This window comes from Pneumocystis carinii (genome assembly GCF_001477545.1).
Source record: "Pneumocystis carinii B80 chromosome Unknown supercont1.16, whole genome shotgun sequence".
NCBI lineage: Eukaryota > Fungi > Ascomycota > Pneumocystomycetes > Pneumocystales > Pneumocystaceae > Pneumocystis > Pneumocystis carinii.
This window is the reverse complement of record NW_017264728.1, coordinates 67,105-85,730: the sequence shown is the minus strand read 5'-3', so window position 1 is coordinate 85,730 and position 18,626 is coordinate 67,105. Positions and strand designations below refer to the sequence as shown.

Genomic DNA, 18,626 nt, shown 5'->3' with positions numbered 1-18,626 from the left:
CCATTCATATTACTCTTCTCAACTTTCTTTTCTTCGGGCATATTAAACACTACTTACTTATTCATTTTACTTTAACTACTGCAAATATATATATAATTATGTATAGAAATGTCATTCTTAATTTTATAAATTTCCTCTCAACTCTATTTTTTGCCGTACATTTTTCGACCGTCTCTAAAGATGAAACTTACCTTTAAGAATCTTAATCAACAGAAATTTGTTATTGAAGATGTTGATCCTATGAATACTGTATATTTCTTAAGATTTATTAGAAATATTAAGATTATTATTAGATATTACAGGTTAAAGAAAAGATCCAAGAAGTACAAGGACATGATTCAAAATGCCAGAAACTTGTATATTCTGGTTAGTTTTATTAGGGTATTATATGAGGAATTGATAGGAGTAATTGACAGGAAAAATACTGGCAGATGAGAAGACAGTAGAAAGCTATAATATTAAAGAAAAGGATTTTATTGTTTGTATGGTTCAAAAGGTGTTTTATAAAGGGTTTAATTATATAAATTTAATTGTTTTTGAAGCCTAAACAAGTGGCAAGTAGTAGTGTTGCAGTAGAATCAAAAGTTTGTTCGGAAAATATACAAGATCCAGGGAGTGAGAAGACAAAAAGTGTAGAATCAAGTTCAGAAACAGCTACATCATCATCGGTAGCTTTTAATGACCCGAATTCTCTTGGTACGGGGTTAATATGTGTATAAAAATTGATAATTTGATGATTTTTAGTTATTGGACAGTTACGTGATACAGCAGTAGAAAATATGGTAGAAATGGGATATGAACGTACACAAGTAGAGAATGCTATGCGTGCGGCATTTAATAATCCTGATAGAGCAGTGGAATATCTTTTGACTGTATAAAATGATTAATTTTTTAAATGAATAATTTATATTTATGATAGGGTATTCCTGATCATTTAACTCAAGAGTTATCTCAACAAGTAACTCTTCCTCGGCCTGTATCACCTTCTCATCAGACGCTTCAGACTCATCAAGTGTCTCAACCTACAACTGTACCTACAACTGCGCCTACAACTGTGCCTACAACTGTTCCTACAACTGTTCCTACAACTAATCGATCTCAAAATTTATTTGAATTAGCTGCTCAAGTTTCTCAACAAGGAAGAGACCGTTTAAATTCTGGTTCTGGTAATTCTTTTGGGGGTTCTGGGGGTACAGAAAGTTTGGCTTTTTTAAGAAATAATCCTCAATTTCAAATGTTACGACGATTTATTCGAGCTCAACCACATATGCTTGAATCTGTCTTACAACAATTAGCTCAAGGAAATTTGCAATTGGCTACGGTAATTTTTATTTTATCTTTATATATTTTTTTTTTTACTTTTTAAAGCTTATAAATCAAAATTCTGAGGCATTTTTACAATTGCTTTCTGAAGATGTAGAGGGAGAGGATACTACATTGATGCCTAATATGATTCAATTAACAGAAGAAGAACGACAAGCTATCGAAAGAGTAAATTATTTCTTAATTATTCTTTAAATATATATTCATTTTTATAGCTCGAAGCTTTAGGTTTTTCTCGTGGAACTGTTGTTCAGGCTTATTTTGCTTGTGATAAAAATGAAGAGGTATATTTTTTTTTTCTTTTTTTTTTTTTCTTTATTTTTACTTCATAAAAGGTCACTGCAAATTATTTGTTTGAGCATGGTCATGAATCTGATGAAGAAATCTCTTGAACCTTGTACATATATTATAAAAATACCTATATCTAAATTTTTAATTAGGCTACTTTTGTCACTATATTAATATTCTTTAAAATCAAAAAATTCTATATCTTTTATTATTATTATAATAATCTTATTTTCTTCTATTAATAACTATATTAATCACTTATTTATAATGAATCTTGATAAGATTAGATAAGAACTTGGAAAAATAACTTTTTTATATTAATTTCTTGAGGACGACAAAAAAATAGAAGATAGAAAAATGGGTAAAATAACATGAAATTTATATGAAATTACTTATTTTTTTAGCTTTACGTGCTCAGTTTGAGAGTTCTAGCGAGTATGTCTTTTTTTCAGATTAAAAATAGGCTTAATATTGCCTTAGAATTGGGGTTTTTGGCAAATTAACAAATAGTTATGCCTTAACGGCAATTGGGAGCTCAGAGAACTTTCATAGGTATATATCTCTATAATCTATTATTTAATAAAGGTTTTCAGTATTATAGAGAGTGAACTTGGGGATATTAGTGAGTTTTTTGAGTTCTCCGGGTGATTTTAAGGGTTTTTAGTACCAGTATGTCATTCTAGTATATCAGGAGCTCGTATTATTGGTAGAATGATGGCAGGGAATTGTAGAGGTCTTTTGGTTCCATCTACAACGACAGTAATGATTTTATTATGAGGAATTGATATTTACGATGGATGGTATAGGATCAAGAACTTATGCATCTTCGAAATTCTTTACCGGATTGTGTTAAAATCCAAAGTATTAATGAACGTTTATCTGCTCTTGGGAATGTGATTGCATGCAATGATTATGTAGCTTTAGTTCATCCAGATATTGAGAGAGAAACAGAAGAAATTATTGCAGATGTACTTGGAGTGGAAGTTTTTAGACAAACTATTGCGGGTAATGTTCTTGTTGGGACTTATTGTGCCTTGAGTAATCAAGGAGCTTTGGTAGATTTTTTTGAATATTAGAATTTTTAGTGTCTTATATTTTTAGGTACATCCTAAAACTACTATTGCAGAGCAGGATGAACTTTCATCTCTTCTTCAAGTTCCATTAATAGCAGGAAGTGTAAATAGGGGTTCTGATCTTGTTGGTGCTGGCGTTGTAAGATTATATTTATTATTTAATAGATTGTAATTATATTTTAGATTGTTAATGATTGGATTGCATTTGCTGGGTTTGATACGACAGCGATAGAATTATCTGCTATTGAAAGTATATTTAAACTACATGTAAGATCTTTATAGCATTTTATATGATGATGTTTATCTATAAAAGGATGCACAAACTGCTATGGCAATTACGGGTATAAAAGATGCAACGATCGAAACATATTTATAATAAATATAATGAACTTTTCGTATTATTGTATGCTGTGTTATTTCTTGGTTATTATATTTAGATTTAAAATACATTTAAAACTGGATAGGGTTGATTTTTTAATACATATTTGAAGGCTATCATGGTCATTAATATGTAGTTTAATAATAGTTAATAATATATTTCATAATTTTTCAACTATATCTTATATATTTCCCTACAACTATACAATGATCTCTCTTTAGATATATTAGTGGTTTGAATACATAAAATATAATGTAATACCTCATATGGTTCAAGTGTAAGCTGTTCTTGAGGCTTAATTTTTTCTTCTTGCAGCTTCTTAACTTCACGTGAAAAGACTGTTACTGCTTCAACTGTTGAATCAATACAATTAGCTTTGATTGAAATAACAATTCCTCCAGAACTATAACTATTTAATTAAATTCTTAATTAATATATAACTCACTTCTTTAAAAAAGTGTGTGCATTCAGTGCAATAATTCGTGCTTGATCTGGTTGGGCAACATCCGCAAATACTATTTGCTTGTAAGCATTCCACATATCATACATGTACATTATAGTCTTCTTTCTACCTGTATCAACCATACCAACAAGCATTCGGTATTTTTGAGGATGACGTGCATCCTCAATAATAGGAATAACGTTAGTTCGTTTTTGTGCCATATGAAGTAAATCCCTTCCACTACGATGCGAAAATTCTACCGCATAAACTAACCCTTCTGGTCCAACAATATCTGCTACATGGCTCACTGATGTTCCACTCGCTGCTCCAAGATATAATACTTTTGCTCCTGGACGAATATAAATCTCATCAAGTCCACCTAAAATACCCGCTGCAAGCTTCGATCTAAACGGATTCCATACTCGATACTCTGTTTTTTTTCCATCTGTTTCTACCGATATCCTTTTTTCACCATATCTACATCTCTTTTTACTAAATATTCCTTCTACTATTAAAATATTACACTGATTCTCCTGGTACTAGACTTTTTGTCACTAAAAAATCCTCTTTTCCCCGTGCAACAAAAACACCTGCATGACGATGTGGTTCAATTATTACTTTTGTTGCTTTTGGTCGATTAAATCTTTTACGTATTGGTGCTCCACGAGATTTCATTCCACGAGAATCCCATCGTTTCTGTTTCTGCCCTCGATCAAAACGTCCTTTCTGTCCTTTTTGTCCTCTCTGTCCATATCCACCTCTTGATCCCATTAATTAATATTATTTATTCTTAATAATATAGAAATTCTTGATATTTTTTTAATAATTCTTAATAATTCTTAATATTTTTTTAATAATTCTTAATAACTCTTAATAATTCTTAATATCTATTAGAAATGTTAGTAATATTTGTTAAAAAAAACATATAAACCTGTTGATTATTGTTAATTTTGAAGTTCATCAAGTTATAAGAATTCTAGTCGTCAGGTTAGATATGAATTACTAGGTTAGGGTTTTGCCCTTGTTTGTATTTTATAGGTTAGGTTTGGGTTAGGTTTGAGTTGATGGTTAGGGTTAGGTTGTTATAGGGTTAGGGTTATGCTCTTAGCTTATACTTAGGGTTAGGGTTAGGGTTGTGATTGACTCTCCTCGTATATAAACAACTAGTCATGTGATCTGCTTATCTCTTTAACATAGAACTCGGACAACTTAGTCAAATAAAAAAAATGATTTGAAAACTATCTAAAAAATATTATGAAAGAAGGAATAGCCATATTAACATGTTGTGTAAGTTAATAAATAATGAAAAAGAGAAGTCTAATTGTATAATATAATATAGGTAGTTCATTTAATTCTTGGGGGATATTTTTTGTTAATAGCAGTTCGTGGAGGACCACCACAAGTGATTGGATTTGCAGCGACAGCAGCATTTTTGTATTTGCAGCTGATGATTGGAGATGCAATATTATTACCGGAACATGGGTTTAATATGTGTATAGTTGCACTTGGAACAATTTCTATATTTATAGGAATTATTTTCTGGGGATGGTTGTTTTTTTCAGGTAATGGTAATGCGGCAGTGAATGCAGCATGTGTATTTTTTCAGGAAAAAAAATGTAAACTACGCTGGTCGATAGAGTTTGCAGGATTTATAGGATTAATTTTATGGACTATAAGTGCGATTTCTCAAGTTTTTTTGTATTTTTATTTTATATATAATCGACCTCCTAAACGGTCTACAAAATTGCGAAAATCGAGATCAAATAATGTTTTAGATTTTTCTTCTATGTCTTATGCCAGTCATGGTACACCGAGTTTGACATGTGTATCAAACTCGTCTACTGATAATGATAAAACGACCTATCCTGCAGTGACTGCTATGTCTCCTGTTTATGAAGGAGAAGCATCTAGTAAAGAATGGATGCTTAAATTTTATGAGGGTTCTTTAAAAGATCAGTCAAAAACCAAAAAGAATCTTCAATTTCATAAAGACTTGAAGATAAAAAAAAATAATAGCCTTTCATCTTCTCGAAAACTTCGCTCTATTCGTCACTGGAAAAATTTTGGTCATCATCATTTTCCTCTATATACGACATGGCATGCTCCTTTTAGTCAGACTAGATATCCTTATTTTTCTAAAAAAACTCCTTCGTTTCTAAATATGAAGATTCCTTTGATAAACTTGCATTTTTCAAAAAATAGAGAAACTATTGTTGAAGGACCTGATTGGAATACCTGGGATTTTTCAAACTTTGACACGTCTATGTATTCGAATTCTTTTTCACAAGAAGCTATTAACTTGAATGATAATATCTATAATAATGAGTCTTCGTCTGCGCTCAATACACTTCATGCAAGTTTCGATACTCAAATGACACAGAGTAGTTGTTTTAGAAGATTTTTCGAAAACAACATAAACAATATTGACCTCAACAATTCTTCAAGATAATCTATTTGGTAATGTAATTTATAAATAATTTGTATATTAGTTTTGATAACTCGTATGATGTTTGCACCATTAATTTGAACGAATAATTTTTGATAACTATATAATTACTCTTTATTATATATATATTTCATCTATATTCCTGATATATAAACTTTGTTTAAATAATATTTTGCTTTTTATTAGTGTTTCTTTTAGACTTCGAAAAAATTAAACTTGTATTTTTATTGATTTATTCTTAGACTTTCTTAAGTTGTATTTGAATTGCGATAACTTTTTATACTTCAATATATTTCTTTTCATATAGGCTTTAGAAGTTTTTTTATGCGGAAAAAGAGGAAATTGGAAGCAAATGATATAGATATCAACGTATATATTTTTTCCTATACATATTGGAATTTTAGGAGAGAGTTGATAATATAGTTAGGTTGATTTGGATAAAGGGAATGATGAACGCTTGATTGTTTGCAAATTTGAATATTTTGTGGGATCACTGAAAGATTTAGTTGAATATGTATTACCTTTAAAGAAGGGACATTTTACAGGGAAAAAGACAGAAAAAATATATAAAATAGTTCTTCAATTGGCAGATATGATAAAGAAAGATCCTTTTTTTTTAGAGATGATGTCTTTGGTTCAAAATTCTTTAAAATTGGAATATGTAAAAGAGTCAGAGATACCTTTATTACCTGAAATAAAGGATCCATTATTGCTAAAGCAGGTTTTTACGCATAGGTCATATGCATACTCTACTAAGTCTTATAATGTTTCTGAAAGAGACATTTTAAAATTGCATAATGAAAGACTTGAGTTTTTAGGTGATTCATATTTAAATCATGCAGTTACAAGACTACTTTTCAATGCATTTCCAGATGCTCGTGAAGGAGAGTTATCTGTGATGCGTTCTGAGCTTGTAGGAAATACTAAGGCTGAAAAAATTAGTAGACTTTATGGATTTGATAAAAGGTTACTTTTGAGCGAATCTGCTGAAAGCGATAATGTTAGATCTTTAAAAAAAATCGTAGCTGATATATTTGAAAGTTATATTGGTGGTTTAGTATTGGACTCCTCTAATGGGGAAAGAATTGCTTTCCACTGGATTTCTCAATTAATGGCACCAGATATTTCTTTGTTTCAAAAAAAGCAAAAGAATTTTGTAGAGCTAGATAAAATGGCAAAACAAACCTTATATAATCGGATTGGAAGAGAATATCATACGGATGGACAAACACGAAAAAAGATTGAATATATTTGGATTGGTGGAGAAGGTGGAAATAAGGATGGATATGAATATAGTTGTAGAATTGATGGTGAAGAGGTGGGTCGTGGATGGGGCCCTAATCAAAAGATTGCTGGTATTCGTAGCGCTATGGATGCTCTAGTAATATTTTCTTTTTATTTAAATACTATTTTTAATATATATATAGGCAAAACTTCCTTCTGAAAACAAATAATTATTTCTATCAGGATTTTTTTAATATTTCACTCTTTTATTTACAATTTATCTAATATATTTGGTTAAGAAAAATACTGAAAATTGACTAAGTTAGCTTATAATTATTCATCATATAATTTATATATTTAACATTTTAAACAAATTCAATAAAGATTACTGGTATTTCTGATATTTTCTATATTAACAATGTATATAATAAGGATATCTCTTAATTTTTATTCTATCCAATACCATAAATTATATTATATCGTCAAATAATATACATAATATATTTACTATTTGCTTTTATTTTATAGCTTTATCTTATCAAATATTAAAGTCTTTGTTTTATCTATATTTTTCTATTTTTTTATATTTTTTTTAGATAATATTTATGGATCAATGACGTACATATTATTTTATATATTCTATTTGGAGGAAGAAAATAAAATTTGTTATATTAATTTTTTATTGAAATAATAGCTTTTGTACTTTTTTTATTATAATTTATGTGGATTTAATGTCAGATTCTTCAGAACTTAGTAGTCCTCCTTCATCATTACACTCAGTGATATTAAAGGAATCTGATAATGATTTATCAGCTGTTAAAAGTGAGAGTGTCTCTATAGCTTCTTCTAAAAGTTCTTCTGGTGAATCCGGTATAAATGAGTCATTTGTATCATCTTTAGATATAGCGTATATTGTAGCTTTTAGAAATCGGTTTTCACAGTTATTTGAAGGTATTCCAGATTTAGGACCGCAAGATATTGAACGGTAAGACAAGTTTTATGTTATGAATTACTTAGAAAATATAGTGGTATTTTAGGAGAACCTGAAGCATTGGATAAAATTGTTGAATTATTATGTAGACTTGTAACATTATGTTTAAATAGGAAAAGAGCAGTACAGTGGGTTATTTATATATAAAACTACTATTATTGATGTATACAGATCAAAACATTTTTCTCGTGCTTTAAGTGAAAGTGTAGATGTTCATATTAAACATCTTGATCCTTCTTGGTGTGGATATAATCCACTTCATAGAGAAAATGGATTTTATTCTCTTTGCTCTTCAGATAAGGTGAATTGAGGTAAGCTTTGTATATTTTTACTAAGTATGGCTTTTTATATAGCTTAAATTACTTTGTTGTCTGGTAGATTGGTGTCTGATGTCTTCAGAAGTAGTTCGTTCTTTTATTGATGAGAATTATAAAAATCGTGCTTCTGATGATAAGAGAAATGCTCTTTTAGTTCATCCATTAGGAAAGGATGGCAAAAATAGAAAACTATGGCTTATAGAAGGAAATGGTATTTATCTTTTATCATTTTTTGGTTTTAATCAAATCTTAGATACACCATTTCGTGTTTACCGTGAAACAAAATCACGGTCAGGATTTGTTAAATGGAAATCTATTGCAGGAACAGCTGATGAGCTTCGTCAGTATGCATTAAGTTTATCTAATGATTCTTCTTTAAATGCTATTGCTTTAGTTCCAAAAATATTGGAGCAAGTATGTCCTCGTGTAGAAAAAGCACAAATTGTATTTATGAGTTCTTTTGAATACTTCAGCTAATTTGATGTGATAGAGAAGAGATAAATTAGAGGCAAATCGTGCTCGTTTAGCTGTATGTATTTGGAATTTGATTATATAATTTATTGATCATTCATTTTTTATTTAGTCTTTAAACATAGAATCAACTTTATTAGGGATGCGAACACGTGGAAAACGAATAAAATATACTTTTTCTGATAATGATGATAGTGATAATGACATTCGGACCTCTTCTTTTAAAGATAAAGACTGTTTTGATTCTAATAATAAATCTATTCAATATACTGCGAGTGGACGAATGATAAGAAGGCCTAAACGAGGGGATTATGGAATTTATGAAGAGATTGATATGGCTGAAACTAGTGATTTTAGGAAAATTAAAAATATAGAATTATCTAAAAATTCATTTCAAGATGATAATTATGTCGAACTTGAAAGTGGATATCATACTACTTCGACTAGTTCGGAATCTGAATCTGGAACATTTTCTTTAAAAGTGCTTTTGAAATATAATCCTAAGAAAGTGGTTACTGAATTAAGTGATTTTCCTGAAACTTTTATTGAACATGATCATTTATTAAATAAAAATTCTTTAAACTAAATTATATATTATAATGTAATAGCTGATTATCTAAAAATTGGATTTCTTTAGATACCTTAAAAGATGAGATATAAACTCGATGTTATACTGGTAATTACTAATATGTAAATATTACTTTACGGGTAAGTATTCTTAAATAAAATCTGTGGTTTATTTATATGCTAGTTTTTTATAGAGTATATAACAATTATGTTTTATAAAAATTATATGATTTATATGGAATGCATTTCTGGGAATATGAAATGTTTATGGTATTAAATTTTTGAAAAAAATATGGAATTCCTGGTTTTTAAAAAATATCGAAATCGGTTGAAGAAAATATCATTTTGCAACTTTATTCTTTTAAATTTAGAATCTAGGCTTTTACTTTATTTTGTTAAATATAGAATTTTTTTGGATGTCGAGTGTAAAAATAATGTTTTTGATGGGATTATTTGCACACAATAATTTTTATTGAATATTAAACGTTATATATGTTATTTTTAGAGTTTTTCATTGCATTATTGTTTATGTAATTATTTTAGTTAAATAGTAATTCTAGAAAATATAAATACTTTTTTAAATAAGGTTATAAGGTTACATATTTTATTTTTTTAATGCATTATATTTTAGATAGTTTATTTATGGATATTAAAACTTCAAAATTTAAAAGATTTTATATAAAATATTTTATAATATAAATTATAAGTTTATGTCTTTTATCTTTAAAATTGCGAAGAGAATATTATTTTGTTATATTTTTAAGACTTAATTTTATCATTTGAATTAAATTTTTGAAAAGGTTGAAAAGAAGTAAAATTAGTTTAAAATTTTTTGGTAAAGTTGAATATATTTTTAAGATTTTTTGTAAGAACTCTATTAGAATTTTAAAAATGAGTTTTTTAGATATAGAAAAATGAATTGTTGAAATATTTGAATTTTTTCTATATTTCAAAATATTTAAAATTAACATTGAAAGAAATATTAGAAAAAAAATATAAAAGTTTGTATTTTTAAAAGAATTTTTAATAATAATCAATTATTGAAGTAAGAAAATAGTATTTATATAAATATGTTTTTGCCAATTAGTAAAGGTCTAGAAAAAGTATAAAATTCACATATTTTGTTAAGAAAAATGTATATTTTTGCATTACTGGTAGATTAAATTTTAAAAATATGAATAAAAATGTTATATAACATTATATTTTTTATTTTGTTATTATGTTAGAGTTAAAAAATTGTTTTGATTAGGAATGACTATAATGTGCTAATTGTTGTGATATTTTGTGCAATTCATATAATTAGATGATTTTTTTCTATATATAAAAATATGTAATAATTAAAAATATAATCGTATTCTTATTAAGTTATTTTTTTAAAAAAATTATGCTTTGTTTTTATATAAATTTTTATTTTGCAAATTATTATATACAATTGAAAGACTTGATACTTTGATATTAGATTTTTTAATATTTTAAAAATAGTTTAGAAAATATTTTATTCTTTTTAAAAAATGTTTTAGTTTATATATTTTATATTTTTAAATGAAATTAAGTGATTTTTCTGATTGTTTTATGTATTTTTTGATCTATTTTTGTAAAGTATTGTTATTTAAATATATGTCCTTGAAATTGTCTTAAATAAAATTAGAATTATAATTGTTCTATTTTAAAATGTTTTGAGCTTCTGATTATAATGATTTCTTTAATTTCATAAGAATATGTTAGTAGTTCCTACAAACTTTGGTTTAAAAGGATGAAAAAGTGTTTGTAGTGATGTTTGAGTAATCTTGTATTTAAAAATAGTAATTTTAACGATATAAAAATCATTTATATAGTTTTCTGCTAGAATATTGTATATTTAAATATGGAATATTTTACTTGAAGTGTTTATTAAATTTTTTTAGTTAAAATTAATCTTTTATTTATGAATTTTTGATTTTATAAAAAAAGGTTTTTTATAAAGGAAATGTAATTTTTTAAATCTTTAAAAAAACTGCTTTTATATAATTCTTAGAAATTGCATTTTTGATTAAAATATTTAATTTTTTAATTTTGTAAAAAGTAATATTACTTTTTGATCTTAAAATGCATAAGTGTACTTTTGTTAATATTTTAAAAATAGAATTGCTTTGAATCCCATAGTTTTAAAAACTTGTAATGATATTTTTAAGACAAATGTTAAGATTCAAAAGTATAAGAAATACTTATTTATGTTTATATTTTAAAATTAATATTAATATTTATCATTGAGTAAAAATGCGTTTTTCTGTAGATGATCCTAATTATAAACATAAACTTTTGATCTTGAGCAAATTCATTTTTATTAATATTTTTAATCTATTATAAAATATAGTAATATAAATGATAAAACTTCAGAGAACAGCTAAAATGTTATTAAAAATCATAAATATGATATTTTTATTAGATAAAATATTAAATAATATCTTTATTTTTGATTATAAAAATCGTTTGAGTCGATTATTGTTTTAAAATTGGATTAATAGAATTATTATGAATATTTTTTTGATTTTTATTGTATATTAAAATACGTATTGATTTTTTCTGTTATAATTAACTATTTATGGACCTTACTCAGGGTCGCTTTTATTTTAGAAACTATAGATTTAATATATTTAAAAGTCCTATTAAAAAATATATGATCAGAATAAAATTATATATTGAAAAAATTGATCATTTAAATGTTATATGAAATACATAATATCCAATATAGTCTTTAGAAGAATGGTATTTTGTTAACTTAATATAACATATGTACTTTTAAATAGAACTCTTCCAGTATATATGAATTATAAGACAAAATCGAATATTATTATATATGAAATTCCTATTTCTAAAACGTCCCGTAGTTATCCAACATATAAGTTAACGATGCCCTGCGTACCTGATAGTCCCTCTGTCCCATATAAATGTCGCATTTCTACTGCCATTTGTACATCTTCATCTGAATTAATCGTAATATGATCACCATCTTCATCTTGATATCTTATTCGTAATGGCTGTTTAAGATTTTTTGTAGCATAATTTCCACAAAGATGAATTTTACGTTCTACTCTTTCCATTAATTGAGCATATCCAATAGTTGGTGCAACAATAATAACAAAAATATCATCTAAATAATTAACCTTAATTTTTACTTGATTTTCATTTTTGTTTCCTTCTAAGCGAGTGTGAGGAATAGTAGAAGGAGAAATATTACCAGTTGTTGTATTTGGAGATTCAGTTGTTCGTCGTGATAATGATGTATTTGGAGAAATAGACGATGTACTATCATTGTGTTCAGTCTTATGGTTTGATATTACATGTGATGATGAACCCGACGATAAAAGGCTAGTATTAACAGGGATTTGATTTTCCGGAAATGCATTAATTATAGGATTACTAATAGAGCGCATATTATTTTTAGACATCATATCCGGTATCGAAGTTGGATGTATTGGAAGACGATAATTCTGTAATGAACAAGGGGTATTGTTTTTGTGAGATGTTTGAGAAACAGATGGTATAGTATATCTAAGCTGATCAAGGTCATGATTAGAAGTATTTTGTGTATTAAATCCTGTAAATGAATAAGAATCAGTAATAGATGAGCCTACGCTTTCCCTTGCGTGATTAGACGATAATTCTGTTGTTATTGATATATGGGAATCTGGAATCATAAAATTATTTTCAAATGATTTGCAATCTATATTTTCCGAGACTCCCTTAGAATTTTCCGAATATGATTGATAGCATATTTGTGATGCTTTTGAGGTTTGAGATAGATTTCGAGAAGAGCATGTTTGAGTACCGTAGCAGTTATTTCCAAAATTAGTAATGCTATCATTTGTTGCAGATCTCGATCTTACACTGATCGAAGATAGATTTTTATTGATAGTTGATGTTTTGATATCATTACTATCGTCAATAATATCTCGTCCATCTTTATAAGAACTTTCGTTATCACTATCATCTGTTGCATAATTTTTTGACTTTATATTGAAGTTCTTCATTGCATTAAATTGATTATCAATTTTATTATATCTATAATTCATTGTATTATGGCTGATTTGAGTACTATCTTTAGATTTTGATTCTTCTATAAGTTTTTTGAGTGCATTATACCATTGTTTTAAATTCTCTTCATTGCGGCATTTAAGTATAAAAAACTCTTCTTCTTGACCGTTATGCCAATGAACATGTAAAGTATATTGCCCTTATCTCTTTAGTAATATAAAGAATAACTTCAATATATACCGTTTTTGGAAAAAGAATTAATATTCGATACACTATTAATAAAAATTCTGCCTTTCAATTGCAAACTCCGGCGTTTCTTATGCGATTTCTTTGAAATAGACATGACTTTTGCTTGTTTTTTCGATGCAGAAATTTCTTTGCAACAAAGTAAAATTCTTTCAAAAAGATATACATGATACTCTCTTTCCACATCTCCTTTAATTACAATAAATACATCTTCAAGCAAAAGTGCGCCAAAACTTGATACATTGTGTCCTTTCCAATCTTCTATCTTTCTTTCAAGTTCCATAACAACAACTTCATTTTCTTGTCGACGACGTGTTTCATTTACACGATCCGTTACTCGTTTAATTGCATACATTCCTTGTTTTAATTCTTCGTAATGAGGATCTGATGGGTCTGTATATTTTAATAATTCCTAGGTTTTTTAGAATAATAATAATATATATTTAAATACTTTAAGTAAAAGTGGATATTTGCAAATTCTTTGAATAGGTTTAATTAATAATGATGGCAGTTCATATGTAGGCTCCACTATATGTGCAAGTTTATTTAACCTTGATGTCTCCTCTATAGCAAGATCAGAAGCGTATGTATAATTTGAACAAAATGGTTCATATATGCTAAATGATTCTTCCTATTTTAAAATTGAACTTAAATGAAATGCTTCCTATATATAAACTTACCATTTGTATAAACAATGCACCAAATCTTTGATGTTCAGGCTGGAGAGCAGAGTTAGCTTCTATACCAATGAGGAATCTACGTTGAAAATCGACAAGCATATTAAGATTAGCAAATAAAAGATGAATTGTATCTGCTGAGACAATTTCGTTTGACTGGAGTTCATGCATATAATTCTAAAATTAGAAAACTCTTTACAACTATTTCATCTTACTTGTAAAGTTTCCATATCTTGAACATATTTTCTTTCTGTATCTAAGAGTTCTGCTACTACTTTTGCTCGGTTATCTTTTGGTTTTTTTATATCTTGATCATTATATATTATTTTTTTCCTTTTAATCAGAAGGTTTTTCTCTTCTAACTTGTCTAATATAAGAGATACCGTCTTTGTAACCTAGTTTATTATAAATATTTTTTTATAAAACACAAAAAAATTTAACTTTAACAAATCCGTTTGTATCATCTTGATATAACTGAGAAATAGAAAATAAATCATCATCTTTATATCCAAGTTCATTGCGACAAGCTAGAAGAAAATGATATACACTTGCTTTACATGCATTCATGCTTGTTAGGTAAAAATCTGAATTAACAGCCAAAGGTTTTGAAGGTCTAAGTGCATTATAAAGAGCACAAAGACTAGCACCTTGTCGGAAACATTGCCAAAGCAAAGAAACAGGATCATTCACTATTCCTGCTGGAAAAAGATCATTTTGAGACTTAGCATTATTTAAATAAATTTCGAAATTTGGAACATTAAGCAAACGTCCATGTATCTCTCTGCATATTTGATAAATGGATGATGATGCAATAGCAGGCTTATTAGTTATAGAATTCGAAGGTAATGGCACAAATTTTGATGATAAATTTCGATTATTTATAGTTTCTATAGAACTTGCTGATGCGGAAGAATGTAAGTCATCATATTTTGAAAAATTATTGGATGCATTTGTAGATATATTTGATTTTGTTGAGCGAGATTGAGTCATTGATACTATTATAGTATGTTATTAATAAACGTTTAATCTGAATTTAAAAAAATAACATAGGGCCCTTTTTCTAATCTTATTTGTCTATAGAAGCCTTGTCTTTTTATAAAGTAAAAAGAAATCGACTTTTTACGCGAAAATAAAGCTTGATATAAGATTGTCTAATTTTTGTCTAGATTTATAAAAATAGTGTATTTAGCTTAAAAATTAAAAACTTCTGTTATATATTTACTTTTTCCTGATATTAATTCCAAATAAAAAATATTTTTGAAGCTTTTAGTTATTTTTGATCTTAGTTGTATTAAATTTATGTTGCTTTTTTTATTTATAATTATCGTGTTTTTGTAAATAGGTTTTTTAATCCGTTTAAATGAAAAATTAAAATATTTATCTTAGAAATGATAACTACTTATAATATGTATATTAATGAGACAAACAAGAATAGCATATTCAGAAGAATAGCTTTACAGCATATATATAATAGAAATTGTTACGAGTTATTTGAAAAGTATACGTATTGTACTAGAAAAATAACAAAGTATTAAAGTCATACTTATTTATGAATATACACTGTTCCTTAGCATTTGAATATATCATAGATACTATATATGATTGTTTTGTATCATATCTTTTTTTAGTTGACGAAGAGCATTTTCAATTTTACGTCGTTCTTCCAACTCTGCCTAAAGTGTGTTTTAAATTGTTATAAGTATTATGTTTTATTATGATATCTACCTTCATTTTCTTTGAATGTTCTTCTCTTATTTCTTGTACCATTTTTCGGAATTCTTTTCGAAGTAATGCAATGTTCATTGCTTCATCATGTTCTGTGTTCGATTTTTTAGGCGAAAGATTTTCTTTTCCAAGCCATTGTATTTTTTTATCAGATAATCGACCTTCAAGTTCTTCACATTTTTCTTTTAAGGTATCGATAGTGTTTTCAAGATGGGTTCTTTCCGATTCAAAGTCTAACATATTCCGTGTAATTTGTTCAAAATCATTCAACATTCCATTAAGTTCCGATTGAAGAAGTTGGCAGCGCTTTTCTAGATTAATTTCTTTCTCTGACATCATTTTATTTTTTTCCGTTATTTCCAATAAATTATTTTCTTGTAATGATTTTGATGATTCAAATATTTCTGTTTCTTCATTTATATAATTATTTTCTACAGTCTTTCAGTTTCTTTTTAATTCATTATATCTTTATTACCATTTTCAAATTGTGTAATCATAGTTTTTTCTATTTCTTGTTGCTTTGAATTGGATATAGTATCAATTTCTGTTTTTAATATAGTTATCTCAGTTGACAATTTAACAATATCGTTTTCGAGATTCTTTATTGTTTCGTTTGCTTTATTTTCATATGTTAGCTGTTCATCTTTGTATTGAGAGTGAAGAGATTGTATTTTTTCCTCAAGTATTGCATTAATGTTTCGTAATTTAGAGATTTCATCTTGTAATAATTCTAAGGTTGATTCTTTTTGTTTAATCTTTTTTTGAAAATCGGATAAAGAATCTGAATGGGATTTTGAAAGGTTAGAGTAATTATCATTAAGTTCTTGAAATTTAATTTCGTTATCTTTAAATTGCTTAGCATAATCTTCTATTATATTTTCTAGATTTTCCCGATCATCCTTCCATTTCTTATAATCATCTTCTTTGTCATGCTTAGTAATCTCTATTTCTTTGTTCAATGAATCTATTATTTGCTGATATTCAGATATTTTTTCATTTGCATCATATAGTTCGGATGATATAGATGATTCACGTACAACGAATTCTCCAATGGTTTTTTTAGCTTTTGAAAGATCTATGTCCAAATCGTTAATTTTATTTTCATATTCCAGTTTTAATGAATTTATAGCTGTCATATTGTTTTCTTCTTGGACTTTTTCTTTTTCAAGTAAATTTTTATACATTTTTTTGCTTTTAGATAATTCCGAAGTAAGTAACTCTACTCGAGATATCAAACTATCTATCGAGAATTGTCCATGTTCTATTGAATAGCTTTTTATTGGACAATCTTCGATATCTGTTTTATCCCATATATATTTATAATTTTTTTGGAACTCTGCTATTTGAAGTAATGATGCCTCTTTAAGTTCTAAATATTGTTGGTGTACATTACATATAGTATCTTCTAATTCTGACAAAATTTCTAGAACATCTATTGAATTATAATTAAGATGTAATTGATTTTCTGTATATTGATTATTAATATGTTTCCCTCCAGCTAAAAAGGATTTTAATTGGTTATTTGATATTGTAAGACGTTTTTGGATTTCAGCTAAAGTATATGATATGTTATCGTTTATTTTATTTTTTCTAGATTCTGTGTTCTCTGAAAGTTCTGCATTATTGATAGATCTATAAAAATGAAGCTCCCCAAAATCATATAAATCTATAGGTTTTTTTTCTTGAAGAAGATTAGAAACATGTCCACTCATTGTATGCTTTTCCAAAGCATATCTTAATACTCCAGCTGTATGTTTCAATAACCGAATAGAAATTTCGTGTTCATTTTTCTGAAGACGCCATAGTTCTTCTGCCGCTTCTTCGATTTTGCTATTTGAAATAAGTAGTTGGTCTTCAACTTGACGCGATATTCGTTTTCCTCTGTTAGAATGAAGACGCGATAAAGATTGTGCAGCTTCTCGAAGTTTTGATTCCAAAGCCAATGTCCTCCGTACTGTTTCTATTCTATTAAGTAATACATGTTTTTCCTTGTTTTTTTAGATTCATTTATTGAAAAAAATATATCTTACTTTTTTTAATTTTTCCACATCCTCTAATGATAGTATTTCATATTCTTTCGAATCAAACACGGCATTAGAACTAAGATATTGCATTCCTATGTCATCCTGTTCATTAATAAGAGGCAATATTTGCGAGTCTGTATAATTGCTTAATCTATTTTTTTCTTGGTTATCATAAAATTCTGTGGTATCAAGTAAAGATTTTGCTGGAGGTACAACATTCCCGTATTTGGTTTTTAATTCTTTGTCATATGAAACTGTATTCATATGAATTATTATAATTATTATAATTTTAATATCTATTATTTATTTTTTAAAACAGTTTTATCATTTCCTGATAAAGTTTTGATAATCGAGTGAACCAAAAATAAATAATTTAAAAATAATAAATGAAAATTATATAAACGTGTTTAAATTATTAT

At 27.1% G+C, this 18,626-nt stretch overlaps 8 protein-coding genes across 8 annotated transcripts; 5 read left to right on the top strand and 3 right to left on the bottom strand.

Moving 5' to 3' along the window:
* Window positions 1–136: 136 nt before the first annotated feature.
* Window positions 137–1,760, top strand: T552_03337 (UV excision repair protein Rad23). The gene is made up of 9 exons (XM_018371845.1): window positions 137–249; window positions 294–366; window positions 417–496; window positions 543–696; window positions 745–872; window positions 920–1,321; window positions 1,369–1,491; window positions 1,539–1,607; window positions 1,659–1,760. Exons 1-9 carry the CDS (start codon window positions 181–183, stop codon window positions 1,713–1,715), a joined length of 1,155 nt encoding a protein of 384 aa, XP_018224334.1. The 5' UTR covers window positions 137–180; the 3' UTR covers window positions 1,716–1,760.
* A 167-nt stretch (window positions 1,761–1,927) lies between these two features.
* T552_03336 (eukaryotic translation initiation factor 6) lies at window positions 1,928–3,107 on the top strand. Its single transcript, XM_018371844.1, has 9 exons — window positions 1,928–1,972; window positions 2,016–2,046; window positions 2,092–2,163; window positions 2,205–2,233; window positions 2,276–2,370; window positions 2,418–2,666; window positions 2,713–2,823; window positions 2,868–2,951; window positions 2,998–3,107. Exons 1-9 carry the CDS (start codon window positions 1,969–1,971, stop codon window positions 3,058–3,060), a joined length of 738 nt encoding a protein of 245 aa, XP_018224333.1. The 5' UTR covers window positions 1,928–1,968; the 3' UTR covers window positions 3,061–3,107.
* An 85-nt stretch (window positions 3,108–3,192) lies between these two features.
* On the bottom strand, window positions 3,193–4,322 carry T552_03335 (rRNA 2'-O-methyltransferase fibrillarin). Its single transcript, XM_018371843.1, has 5 exons — window positions 4,029–4,322; window positions 3,636–3,982; window positions 3,509–3,578; window positions 3,325–3,466; window positions 3,193–3,278 (listed from the first exon to the last, which is right to left on the bottom strand). Exons 1-5 carry the CDS (start codon window positions 4,274–4,276, stop codon window positions 3,234–3,236), a joined length of 852 nt encoding a protein of 283 aa, XP_018224332.1. The 5' UTR covers window positions 4,277–4,322; the 3' UTR covers window positions 3,193–3,233.
* Window positions 4,323–4,713: 391 nt separating this feature from the next.
* Window positions 4,714–5,999, top strand: T552_03334 (hypothetical protein). Its single transcript, XM_018371842.1, has 2 exons — window positions 4,714–4,792; window positions 4,845–5,999. The coding sequence occupies exons 1-2, from the start codon at window positions 4,760–4,762 to the stop codon at window positions 5,952–5,954; spliced, it is 1,143 nt and encodes a 380-aa protein (XP_018224331.1). The 5' UTR covers window positions 4,714–4,759; the 3' UTR covers window positions 5,955–5,999.
* Window positions 6,000–6,229: 230 nt separating this feature from the next.
* T552_03333 (hypothetical protein) lies at window positions 6,230–7,437 on the top strand. The gene is made up of 3 exons (XM_018371841.1): window positions 6,230–6,320; window positions 6,379–7,332; window positions 7,379–7,437. Exons 1-3 carry the CDS (start codon window positions 6,276–6,278, stop codon window positions 7,403–7,405), a joined length of 1,026 nt encoding a protein of 341 aa, XP_018224330.1. The 5' UTR covers window positions 6,230–6,275; the 3' UTR covers window positions 7,406–7,437.
* A 469-nt stretch (window positions 7,438–7,906) lies between these two features.
* On the top strand, window positions 7,907–9,540 carry T552_03332 (hypothetical protein; the record flags this gene model as incomplete). Its single annotated transcript, XM_018371840.1, has 6 exons — window positions 7,907–8,160; window positions 8,202–8,294; window positions 8,338–8,467; window positions 8,520–8,927; window positions 8,974–9,012; window positions 9,067–9,540. 6 exons carry the CDS (start codon window positions 7,907–7,909, stop codon window positions 9,538–9,540), a joined length of 1,398 nt encoding a protein of 465 aa, XP_018224329.1.
* A 2,802-nt stretch (window positions 9,541–12,342) lies between these two features.
* On the bottom strand, window positions 12,343–15,494 carry T552_03331 (hypothetical protein). The gene is made up of 6 exons (XM_018371839.1): window positions 14,900–15,494; window positions 14,674–14,853; window positions 14,462–14,635; window positions 14,233–14,412; window positions 13,776–14,193; window positions 12,343–13,734 (listed from the first exon to the last, which is right to left on the bottom strand). Exons 1-6 carry the CDS (start codon window positions 15,446–15,448, stop codon window positions 12,389–12,391), a joined length of 2,847 nt encoding a protein of 948 aa, XP_018224328.1. The 5' UTR covers window positions 15,449–15,494; the 3' UTR covers window positions 12,343–12,388.
* Window positions 15,495–16,004: 510 nt separating this feature from the next.
* T552_03330 (hypothetical protein) lies at window positions 16,005–18,517 on the bottom strand. Its single transcript, XM_018371838.1, has 4 exons — window positions 18,214–18,517; window positions 16,659–18,171; window positions 16,184–16,614; window positions 16,005–16,131 (listed from the first exon to the last, which is right to left on the bottom strand). The coding sequence occupies exons 1-4, from the start codon at window positions 18,469–18,471 to the stop codon at window positions 16,051–16,053; spliced, it is 2,283 nt and encodes a 760-aa protein (XP_018224327.1). The 5' UTR covers window positions 18,472–18,517; the 3' UTR covers window positions 16,005–16,050.
* Window positions 18,518–18,626: the final 109 nt, after the last annotated feature.